Source organism: Microtus oregoni, unplaced genomic scaffold (genome assembly GCF_018167655.1).
Source record: "Microtus oregoni isolate MIOR12 unplaced genomic scaffold, Mior012 000010F_ref0000083, whole genome shotgun sequence".
Classification (NCBI taxonomy): domain Eukaryota; kingdom Metazoa; phylum Chordata; class Mammalia; order Rodentia; family Cricetidae; genus Microtus; species Microtus oregoni.
In genome coordinates this window covers 19727450-19740311 of record NW_024543069.1, presented here as the reverse complement: position 1 = coordinate 19740311, position 12862 = coordinate 19727450, and the positions used below count along the sequence as shown (strand labels likewise).

Here is a 12862-nt window from a genome sequence, read left to right as displayed (position 1 = left end):
GTCAGTGTTGTAGTGTTGTGATGTGCTCAGCATTGCTCTCTGCTATGATGTTTGTGTTTCCATATCGTCTTGGTTACTGTTCTATTGCTGTGAAGAGACACCGCCGTCAATACAACTTATCATTTCATTGGTGGCTTGCTTACAGCTTCAGTGGGTTAGTCCATTATCATCATGATGGAGAGTGTGGTGGCAGGTAGGCATGGTGCTGGAGAAGTAGCTGAGAGCTACATTCTGAGCCACAGACACTGGCAGGAGGGAGAGAGGGAGGGATGGAGGGAAAGAATAGAGAAAGAGATAGAGATAAAGAGAGGGAGTGTGTGTGTGTGTACTGGTCCTGGCAAGGGCTTTTGAAACCTCAAAGCCCACCCGCAGTGAGACATTCCCTTCAACAAGGCGACACAAGGTCCAGGTGTTCTTGGGAGGCATCGTGTCCTTGAAGATACCTTGTTAGTTATTAATGGCTCTTGGTTAGTTTTTTGCACACAAGAACTGACCAATGGGTTCAGAAACTACCTTATCCTATGTACTCCTCACCCAATCCCAAGATGACGAACTCGACCTCCCCTACACAAATGTGAGGGCAGCGAGAATGAGGGAAGGAGGTGGGGATGGAGTGGAAAGCGAAGCGAGACTCAGCAAGTAAAGGGAGAAAGAAGGGGAGTAGAAAAACATTATGGCGCGGAAGGGAAGAGAGCAAGAGATTAAGACAAAACACAGAGTTTTAAAGAAGAGGAACAGGAGAGACAGCATCACTGCCATTAAAACTTGATGACCTGAATCCAGAGTTCGGTCTCCCAGCTGGTCTCAGGTTCAAGGCCACCCAGTTCCAAGGTTCTCATCACTTGAGCTCTGTTCCCAGATGGCCACCAAGGGCAGGGCTCTTCCCCCATACCCTCCCACCTTAAGCTAGTCTCCAACTGCCTGCACCTGGTGTCTGATCAGGGTCTGTCCTTCCAGCTGCTCGCAGCTGTACCACTCAGAGCTGTGGCAGGCCAAAGTGAAGCTTCCCAGCTTGCTGCTTCCAGACCTTAGGCCCCCTGGGTTGCTTAGTTCTTAAGAATGGATTTTCTGAAGACTCCCACACACTCCTTTAGAATATCTCGTAGTATGACAAAAATAAGATTTCTCTTTCTCGGACCTGATGAGGAGTCAGTCTTCCCCAAACTTGCAATTGGCCTCTAGACTTGTGTCACAGGCAGGGTTTGTCTGGGGTACAGAAGTCACCGCTCAGCTTTCACCTGGCTTAGCTCTTGGAAGTGGCTTCTGCACACCCCCACAACCCCCAAGGGAAATCACAGCTGTTTCAGTTCCTTCTCTGTCACGCCCCTCCTTACCCCACACACCCAAATTTTTCTGATATCTTTTACTTTCTTTTTGGACTTTGGAAGTCCTTTTTCTATTTCTCTCTTTGGGGCAGTCTTTTCTAATTCTGACAGCCTCCATCCCGCCAGCCGCCTCCCCTGGCTCACATGGGCACCTCATTCAGAAGGCCTAATGTATAATCTTTGATGCTGGAAGAAGCACCACACATTATTTATTTATTAATCCATTCATTCTTGAAATAGTAATGGTGATGGCATCAGCTCGATGGGCTCCGAGTTCTTTTAAGTATTTAAATCTAAGCTGCAGTTCTCTCCCACACCACCTCTGTTCCATCCACTCCTCCTCCGTTTCTGTTCAGAAAAAGGCAGGTCTCCCATGGTTATCAACAAAATATGACATAACTAGTTGCTGTAAGACTAAGTACCTTCCCATGTTTTAAGGCTGGGCAAGGTGACCCAGTATGAGGAGTAGGCTCACAAGCCAGTAAAGGAGTCAGAGTCAGCCCTTGCTCCCACTGTTAGGAGTCCCACAGGAGGGCCAAGCTACACAACTGTAACATATGTGCAGAGTTTGCCAGCCCTACGCAGGCTCCCTGGGTGTTGGTTCAGTCTCTGTGAATCCCTATGAAACCAGTTAGTGGATTCTGAGTTTTCTTGTGGTGTTTTTGACCCCTCTGGCTTCTCCAATCTTTTCTCTCTGTCTTCTGTAGGATTCTCTGAGCTCTGCCTAATGTTTGCCTGTGGTTTGCATCTGTTTCCATCAGTTCTATGATGACAGTTGGGCTGGGCACCAATCTATGAGTTTAGCAGAATATTGTTAAGACATTTAGTACCACCTTTGTTAAGGTTTCTACTGCTGTGAAGAGACTCCATTGCCATGGCAACTTTTATAAAGGAAAACATTTAATTGAGGTGGCAGCTTATAGTTTCAGAGGTTCCGTCCATTATGGCAGGGCATGGAGGCGTGCAAGCAGACATGGTGCTGGAGCCAAGAGCGCTACATCTTGCAGGCAACAGGAAGTCAACTGAGTGTCACACTGAGTGAAGGTGGAGCAAACCAGACCTCAAAGCCTGCCCCCACAGTGACATACATCCTCCAACAAGACCACACCCACTAAAATAAGGGCCACACCTCCTAATAGCGCCACTGCCTTTGAGCTTATGGGGGCCAATTACATCCAACAATTGCATTGACATTTTTCTCTTCCTCCAGTCATGTTTGGTTCTATCCTCTGGGACATGCAGCCTGTGGGTCCTGGTGCTCTAGGCAGTGTCAGGGGGTGGGCTTACTCTCCTGCACAGGTTTTAGGCTAGATCAGTCATTGGTTAGCCACTCTCTCAGTCTCTAGGCTGCCCTTACCCCAGCACGTCTCAAAGGCAGGACAGACTGTAGGTCTGGGCTATGTGGCTGGGTTGCTTTCCTACTTCCTCCACTTGAAGTCTTGGCTGGGCACAGGAGATGGCCAGTTTAAACTATGTATCCACTCTGGCTAGGAGTCTTAGCTGGGGTCATCTTTGTAGATTCCTGGGAGAATTACAGGTGGTTTTCACCTGGCCCTGAAATGCGCCCCTCAGTAGTCTCAGTACGCTCCCCTACCGTTCCCAACCTGATCTCTCATGTTCTCATCCCTAGCTGCCCACAGTCCACTCAAGAAATCTCTTATTTTTCCCTTTCCCAGGGAGATCCAGGCTCCAAATTCTTCATCATTTGGAGACTTTTAAGGCAAATGAACAGTATTTGCAGAAAATACTCTAAGTCTCAAGTGAGCAGCGGCAGCAGCAGGTGGTGAGGTTTAAGGACAGCACCAATGGGTGGCTTCATGGGTCAAGGCCATAGGCTTTAAGAGCAGGACCACAAAGCATGGCAGGTCTCCCTGCCCGGGGGTGGGGTGGGGGGGCACCACCTGCAGCTCTGACTCAAGGGAATCAAGAGGGAGCTGAAGCATGACTCCCATGTCAGACAAAAGCTGGCTCCCAGATTTCCTGGAGTCACCCTCGCAGAGGCTGCTAGCTAACATGGTTTATCTGCTTTAACTCCAAAGCTGAATATCCTCTCCCAGTACTAGGTAAGACAGAGAGTAATTTTTCTAATGTTGCTGGCTAGGGATCTTGGTTCCAAGAGCTCAATTTAGGGTCACATGGCAAGGTCCAAGAAACCGAATGGAATTAGTACAGAGACGAATGGTTTTCTGAGCGTGCTATTGTAAGGGAGTGACGTGGTGCTCACACATTCCAGGCTGTTAGTCTGGACATAATGGCTGAGCCTGAGGTTGTATTTGAGAATCCAAGACAGCTGACGGCTCAGGGGGCCTCTCTGAAGTTTTCTGTCATTCCTACTGGGCAGCAAGCTTCTGAATCCTAAAACCTGCATGTTTTAGAGACACAGACCAACCCCTCCCCAGTGATGCTGATGATAGGGAACTCAGGATTGAGTTTTTTTCTTTTATTTCAAAGAATGATTGAGAAACTGTCTGTAAATGAATTAGAGGGTCACATACTGAAGCCACCATTGTCCAATCAGCTGGATTTTAGTCAAGGGACAAAGGAAAGACAAACCTTACATTTATTAAAAATATGGGAAATAGATCACTTGGCTTCTTGCCAAGTATTACTATATAACTTTTTTTTTTTCACTTCCTCTTGAAATTCTACAATCTGGGGATTCTCAGCTTTTTTTTTTTTTTCCATCAGAAAATAAGTTTCAGAAAAGCCAGAGTAAAGGTCACGATTGGTGATTTCCAGTCAGGTTATGGGGCCATCTAACTGGAAGAGCTCAGTTTTGCTGTCTGCAGGGACTTAGGGCACCTGAACCCCTGGCCACTCCTGTCACCAGCCACTCAGCTGGCTACCCCCCTTGGCCCCTTTTGCACTTCTGAGCCAGTGCACTTAAAATACCACATTCCTGCTGTCTGTCCTTCTGGGTCTTGTTCGTAGCTTTATCTTTTCCTGAATTGTCAGCCAGAGTCCTGATTTCTGGTGGGTGAGACAAGAAGGAAGCAGAGCCGACATGTTCAGTCCACCGAATGCGAGTGGCTGGGTCCCACCTGCTCCTGGACCTGGGTCCACCTCCACCAGTGTCAGAAGTGACGTACTTAGTGCCAACAGCAGCGTTTTCTTCACTTGAAAAATACATTTTCATTCCCTATTTTCGTACATGACAGTTTTTATCTTCATTTGAAAAACAGCCTAGAGTTTACCGGAGCAATTGTTTAGTGTTTCTATTGCTTAGGTAAAATACCACATCCAAAGCATCTTGCAGAGTTTATTTTGCTTCTGCTTCCATACGAAAGTCTATCACTGAAGGAAGCAAGGCAGGATTCAAACACAGCAGAAACCTGGAGACAAGGAGGAGTGCTGCTCACTGGCTGAGTGAAGTCTCCTTTTTTAGCACCCCCAGAAGCACCAGCCCAGGGGTGGACCTGCGGACAGGAGGCTGGACCCTCCTCCGCTATCAATCGACAAGATGGAAATCGCCCACAGGCAAATCCGGTGGGTGCATTTTCTCAATCGGGGTTCCTGCTCTTAAAATGACGACAGCTTGAGTCAAGAGGACAAAAAGTGAGCAGCCCAGCACTCCTTCCCCGCCAGAACTGTCACATACGAGCTTCACACTGCCCCTTAGAGAGCAAAGCCATCACTTCCAACTGTGCTATGGTAGCTCAGCCATGCCACTGAGGTGACACGAAATCCTCTAACGATGCTCAGGCTAATTTGAATTCCCTTGTGACTTAGAGCTAAGGAGAGTGTGGAACCACCATGAATGGACCTCAAGATTCTGAGCCTCAACAGTAACCATGCCCCTTCTTTTTGATTTTGGAAAAACGGGGGGGGGGGATTTCTCACCTGACAGCCTGTAGTCAGACAGCAAACACAGTCCTGCACCACGAATGACTAGCCCTTGCACAGGCAGGGGTTTAGACACAAGGGCTGTCCCCGACCTTGGACAAGGGACTTTGCTCACGCTGAAAGAACATACTCTAGTGGTAGTGGTGGAGGCTCCTTTGCATTTGTACACAGTAGGTGCTCAATACATGCCTACAACTCAAGCAGGAAAATAAAATCAACACTCATTTTTTTAAAAAAAATTTATTAAAAAATTAGAATGTGGAAAAAGAAAGAGACCAAAAAAAAAAAAAAGAAGAAGAAGAAGAAGAAGCAAAAAACAACAACAAAAACCCAAACCCAGACAACTGACACATGCCTTTAAAATAGCAAGCATGTGAGACTGGTTATAAAGTCAACTACTGATCTAGTCTTTCACATCAAGCTCCCATCAAGGAGGGCTTCCAAGGGAAGCCATGTGTAAACAGGTCATCCACACTATGGTGAGCAAGAACTACGTGAGAACTCCCAACTCACTGAACGCATGAAAGCAACCTGAGCCTCAGACGTGTGTCCGCCGGATCTAGAGTTCTGGGTTCAATGTGGTGTGTGCAGAGGCTGCGGGAGGAAACAGCAGAGACCAGCAGCGCCAGCAGAGGGCAGCCTTACAGCACCTTCACATCCTGGACCCTTCCCCACGATGCACGCAGGCAATCCGCAAACTGAAAAGAGGAGAGTCAACTTATGGGTTCTCTCAACCTGTGTTGGAGAGGAAGACTACAGGTGTGTAAACTGGTCAGCCACCCAGACTCAAAGATGTCAACACCATTCCTACCTCCCCCAAAGAAAAGGCATCTCGAGAGCCACTGTGCTCTTGTCAGCTCAGGATGAGGCAGGTGGGAGCAGCCCTGGACAATGTCAAGAGCTATTCAGGAAGAAAGCAGAAAAGAGTTGATCTGAGATCACACAACAGCCTCCGAATCACTAACAGGCCAACCACGTTTACCACAGTCCAATGAACTCTGCTTCCTCAGTGCCAGACAGGAAGCTGCCGTTTTAGACAAAACATAGGACAGTTGTGGGTCTTGACTTGGGAAGACATAACTGAATAAAACATCTATTTAAAAAAACTTTATTAAACAAAGAGCGTTCGCCCAAATAACTTCTCAGGTTTCTGAAAGCCTCCTGGAGCCTCACGGACAGCATGTAGAAATGGTCACATTGATCCCAAGGTTCCCGTTATCTGCAAAGAGATGCGCTATGGCGGGGTCAAAAACAAGGCAGTCGCTGTTCATGATGGCTGCCGCCACACCGTCATGAATGGACCGGGGTGTGGCTTCCCAGGTCAGTCTCCGCCTGTTCCCGTTCAACTCCAGTCTGTAGGCAAAGTTCTCAGCTTGCTTGCGAGTACCGATGAGGAGGACAATGGCAAAGAACTGCTGGTGACCTTCGTACTTCTCTTGCTTCTCAAGTACCAGCATGAAGTGGTGACCAAAACAGGACTGCATCATCACCCAGTCCACAGCCCCTGGCAGGTTAATGTCTGTAGCTAGAAAGACTATGTCCTCCCCTTGAAGGGTGGTGATGCTCTTGTGGGCATGCATGAGATGGGACATCACAGCTTCCAGGGACCCCTGCCACTTGCAGGAGGCACCAGGACAGGGGCAGGAATAGGGACGGTATTCACAGATGTCTTCATGCTCGGGTTTCTCTGTGTGGTGGAGAGTCAGGGAACAGCCCGTGGTAGCATACTGCAGAGACAGAAAGAAACATACTGCATCATGGTGCCAATATCTATGCATACCTACCCACACGAGTTTCCTGAGCTCAAATTCTATCTTTATCTCAACAATTTTTGTTCAAGGAGGGTCAAGTGTTTGAGGCAAGTCTCAGTTTCTACTCACTGTCAATAGCATCATGCATAAAGTCGGGCACTGCTTTCTAGACCCCACTCCCTAATCCCAACAATGGTGAAGGGTGAGAATTAAAGTTCTTTTAAGTACATCAAACAAGCAAAACTACTGAGATAACTTGGCCCTTTCTCTTTTTCTGTAGCCCAGCTCCTTGTAAGAGGAGCTTGGGGGAGAGGTGGGCAAGGATTCCTGGATCACCTTTTGGCTTTTCCTGCAATCAATGACTCTGAAAACAGCAGTTTCACTCCTTTCTGACTTAGACCGATGACAGGTCATCTAGTCAGTGGTCAGTCTCCATTGTGGGTCCCTCTTCTTGACTGCTGGTGTGACCAAGCCTGGGCACAGCAGGAGGAGGAGGCTGGGGTCCTGTCACATGTTGCTGTCTCCTTTGTACTTGTGGCCCTGTAAGTTTTGTTTTTAAAGAAATCTCATTCTAGACTGCCATCTTGGCTATTTATCTTAGCAGAGGTTAAGGTGAACAGGATCAAACTTCTCCTTAAAGACTGAGTTTTATGATATAGGAATGATAGGGGGAAAAAGGTAGATTATTGAATCCACTTTAATCCAAAAAAGCTATTAATCTCAAAATATTTTATACTGGTATGGATTTTAGTTTACTGATACAAATTTAAAGTTATTTCTGCTGTATTTTATGTATGTGTCTACTCTTGTTTGTGGTATTGTGCTTATGTAGCTCATTTAAAAATGGAATGTATAATTAAGAAATACAGATTAATAGTCATCTATAATAGCCAAACTTAGTCATGTTAGGTAGGTATGTAACTATAATAGATATATTTAGAGAGACAGATGGACGGTCTTCAAACACTTCAAAGACCTATACAATATAGCATCTAATATGTTTAATAATCTAAAGGCTTCTCATGACAGTGAGACACTGCTCCTGGCAGCACTGATCTACTTAAGCAAGAATGATGGGCTTTGAAAAAACCTCCATATGGAGTTGTTTTCTTTATGTAAAAAGCTAGCTATGTGGGCAAAGAAACTGATTTTGCCTCAATTGCTGATAGTTACCTACTGTCCAAACTGGACCAGAAAGAGGAAAAGAAAAAAATCAACAAGGTATGACAGTCCTTGAAAATTCCCCGCTTCTCTCCAGGTGGTGGTGGTGCACACCTTTAATCCCAGCACTCCAGCACTCGGGAGGCAGAGGCAGGCGGATCTCTGTGAGTTTGAGGCCAGCCTGGTCTATAAGAGCTAGTTCCAGGACATGCTCCAAAGCTACAGAGAAACCCTCTCTCGAAAAAACAAAACAAAAAATTCCCTGCTTCTCAAAAGTCTGTCAGGTATGTTAGGCCTGTAGGCCAAAGATGGTTGCCCCAACATTACAGAGGAACCTTGGGTGACTGTCCAAGTAGCCAGCTGTCTCTGTCATTTCTTAGTTTTGGAAGAGGTTTGCTCCATACTTCCTTTTTACTCAGATAATATTATATCCTTCTCAGGTCTCTGATGGAATTGAAGACTAGATAGTTATAGTTTTCCTTGCTACAAAATCCAGAAATTAAACTTGCAAAAGTGGTATAACATGTATAAGATTGAGAGACATAAAAAGATAGTTTTGGGTTGCTAATGCAAGTCAGGATACAAAGTGAATTAGGTGCGAAACTTTGGACTCGCCAAGACAGGATAGACAATGGAGGATTATCTCTGAATTTGCCAAATACAAATGAACTGGACATTGTTAATGTAGTTTTTTACCTGTATATATTTGTATATAGTTATTGTACTTTTTATAGTTTTACAAGGTTAGTTAAAACATTTCCCTTTTAGACAAAGGGGGACAGGTTGTGTGATATTTTTATTTCATTTTGAAATTAAAGCTTGCTTTGAGTCAGAGGGCAGAGCTAGCCACTAGCTGACCAAAATTCACCATAGAGTTTTGCAGGACTATGGGTAGATAGGAGACAGGAAATAGTAAGGTGTTCTTTTTGGAGGAAGGAATGGAAGAGGTAGGAGTTGACTGATGGCCTCTCAGCAGTTTCTCTGATTGTTCAGGTTCTTACCCTAATATCTGACTCCTGATTTTTTATTAATAAAGAATAATTAGTCACATGCTTCATCCTTGTACACACACACACACACACACACACACACACACACACACACATCTTCCTGAGGAGACTGAGAAAGGGGAAGGTGGGTGAACATCTAACAGAGTTTGCCTTCAAACACTGCTTACATTAGGGTAGGAACACAATCTTTCCTTTCCTTACCATTCTCACAACATTCCCAGCAGACACACCATGTCTGTCTATCATGACAGAAGGCCACCCTAACAGGAACTGAAGAGATTTCTACTCCTAAACATCACAAGAATGGCAATGCTAGTTCTACCTACCAGAGGGAGTATCCACCCACAGATATCTACCCAGTAACTCTGTGCTGTGGTCACAGGATGACTTAAGAACTGGAAACCACTCTTCAGGTAAAATAAGGAGTTAGTTTCTGTCTTTGGAACACAGGGTAGCTGCTTACTGCATTTAATCTCCAGCCCTCCACTGAAGCAAGCAGGTGCCAAAGAAATGACTGCACCAGGTCATCTTTCTAAGATACTAAGATAAGAAAGCAAACCAACCTGTAAATTCACATCTGCCTTTGCTTCTCCCTATCCTGACCTATGAAATAAGCCACTATTTATAAACTTAACACAGGTCAAATTCCAATCTTCATAGAATGTCTTTCTAGCAGCCAGGAGGGCCTGAGAACCTTATCCACACAGCACACCAAGATGAAGTCTCTGAGAGGAAGCAGAAGCCAAGATAACAACCTCTCCCCACAGGGAACTCAAAGAAAGACACTTGAAAAAGTACAGTGTGGCGGTGTATGAGGGGCTGTGTCTGAATGCTACTGCTCTGGAGGCTGAGGCAGGAGGATTGCATGTTTCACACTCTCCTTAATTACACAGAACTCTATTTGAAAAACCAGAAACAAAACCAACAAAAAGGCAGCTCATGCCTCTACCACTTTGGCAGGAATCACTTGTTATAGTTCTGAACCATAGACTAATTTTAAAAGTTCAGGTAAAGAAAAATTCTTGGGCAGCAGGAGAAAGATTTATCTCCCTTTTTTTCTTGTTTTTATTATGTGATACGTTTTTCTCCACTACTATCCCTTCCTCCTTTCCCCCTTCCTCCTGTGACTCCCACACTCCCAATTTTCTCAGGAGATCTTGGCTTTTTCGCCTTCCTATTTAGATCCATATACATCTTAGAGTCCTCTTTGTTGTCTAGGTTCTCTGGGGTTGTGAATTGTAGGCTATTTTTTTTTATTTATGTCTAGAAGCCATTTATAAGTGGGTATATATTTGTCTTTCTGGCTCTGGGTTACCTCAATGTTTTTTTCTAGATCCATCCATTTGCCTACAAATTTCAAGATGCCATTATCTTTTACTGCTATGTAGTACTTCACTGTACAAATGTACCACAGAGGACTGATCTCCAAATATATAAAGAACTCAAGAAACTTGACGTCAAAAGAACAAATAATACAAAAAAGGGGGTACACCTAAACAGAGAACTCTCAACAAAGAAATCTCAAAAGGCTGAAAGACACTTAAGGAAATGCTCACCATCCTTAGCCATCAGAGAAATTCAAATCATAACAACTCTGATATTCCCTCTTACACCTGTAAGAATGGCCAAGATCAAAAAACACTGATGACAACTTATGCTGGAGAGGTTGTGGGGTAAGGGAAATGCTCCTGCATTGCTGGTGGGAGTGCAAACTTGTACAGCTGCTTTGGAAATCAGTATGGTGATTCCTCAGAAAATTAGAAAACAATCTTCCTCAAGACCCAGCAATACTGCTACTGAGTATATACCCAAAGGATGCTCAATTATACCTCAAGGACATGTGCTCAACTATGTTCACAGCAGCATTGTTTGTCATAGCCAGAAACTGGAAACAACCTCAACAGAAGAATGGATAAAGAAAATGTGGTACATTTACACAATGGAGATTCATCCTTTTTTATTTACACTGTGTTCTCAGCTTTTTAAATAGTAAGAAGTCTCATGAACGGTTTTAAATATGGGGTGTGGGCAGGACAGAAAGCCTCCTGATGGTCTCCTGTGGACAGTTGGTGAGGCATTTCAGTCAGAGTTTTTAAAAACACACATAAACACAACAAAAATAGCAAGAACTTCTCCGTGCCTGGCTCAGTATTTGGATGGAAAGATGTCTTAGGATGGGCTACTGACCTTAGCTGCCCAGGATGAAGCCCAGGAATAAGGCAAAGTCTGGCAATGGGACAGTATCCAGGACAGCGTGTTCCCAGCCTTTCTCCCCCCCTCAGCCAACATCCACAACAAGCGTATCTATCAGCAGTGTAGCCTGGGAACCTGCCCTGCTCAGGTAGGAATCTGTGCGTGTTCTACTACTTACTTGGTTGTCACACATGTAACTCTTCTTCAGAGTAACCCCCAAGTGTGTGTGTGTGTGTCTCTCTCTCTCTCTCTCTCTCTCTCTCTCTCTCTCACACACACACACAGCATTTCCTTGCCCTGGTGTGGACAACAACCTTCTAAAAATATTGTGCTCTACTTGAGACGTTTTTAAAGCCTTTGGTTTTTTTACTGTTTCTTCTAAACCAGCTGAACTCCAAGACCAATCTGTTCTCTCATTTCACTCTTGTGGTTCAGGACCACAGAAGCCATTTCTATGGCAACTAAACTAAAGATTACCTCCAAGAAAGAACCATTCAACCTTTTTTTTTTTTTTTTTTGTACCTATGTAAGTCAAGTCACCCTACTGTCTGGCTCATCCATGCTATATATATCTACTTATTTGACACAGTCCAGGCTCAGTGATCTAGGGCCATATGAAGTAAATGATTCTCTCTCTGACATTTGTGGTGAGAGAGAGGGCTGTCCAGTTACAGGCCTGGTTTCTTCCTGTACGCAGTGCAGCTGAGCAGAGTCCCTGGGCTCCTCGCAGAGAGGCCTGTGTGTCCTGGGACACACCCACAGCTATAAATGAGACTTCTCCTTTGGGAAAGGTGTGTTCATTTCCCCCAAAGGGTGGGGTTATTTTTTAGTAACTCTCTCTGAAAAAGGAGGAAAGAAAGAAAGGCACACAGAAAAATAACAGAGGTAGGAGAGGACCAACTCAACACTAAAGAACTTGGGGAGGAAGAGAAGGAGAATCAAACGTGGACATCACCCGAAGACCTGTCTGTGTGGCGGCCTGTCAGAGCTGCCATGCAACCGTCTTGTGCAAACAAGTTCTGCACTGAAAGGCTGTGCACCCTGCTGCTCCCTGCTTAAGTCTTTGCAGAAAGCAGTAAATAGCTCCCATTCTTTCCCAGCGAGAGGTCTGAAGGCTGTATTTAAGGTGGAATTTAGGCAGGGTTTCCCTTTTGACACAGAAACCCTATCATATACAAATATAAAACTAGTTCATATACAAGTATGTATGAGACACTACAGCATATGGAACATGACATCATTTATTTACAAATAAACAGCAACACCAATTGTTTATAAAATGGGGTTATTAGCTAAATATGCTCTCATCCATGCTAGTGAAGGCTGTGTGTGCTGTAGAAGGTTTGGATCAAGTCATGTAGTCTGTTTCATTAAACTTGGTTCTGTGTAATTCCAGAACGACACCCTGAACACCAACTACAACTGAGGTGCCAGGAGCTCGGGGAAGAAGTTGGTTCCCCTGGGGCACTGCAAGGTAAACGCCCTGCCCCCACTGCTTACCTCCAAGGAAACAGCTCAGACTCGTTAGCAGGATATCTGCCAGTGTCTCAAATGAGAATGTCTCAAGAATAAATAAAAA

General features: G+C 45.0%; 1 protein-coding gene across 1 annotated transcript in view; it reads right to left on the bottom strand.

Annotated features, from left to right (window-relative positions):
* Positions 1–6260: 6260 nt before the first annotated feature.
* Positions 6261–12862, bottom strand: part of Siah2 (siah E3 ubiquitin protein ligase 2) — a 28329-nt gene continuing 21727 nt past the window's right edge. The window contains exon 2 of the mRNA XM_041659578.1: positions 6261–6895. Coding sequence (XP_041515512.1) covers positions 6338–6895 — 558 coding nt within the window. The 3' untranslated portion in view covers positions 6261–6337. The remainder of the gene's footprint in view (positions 6896–12862) is intronic.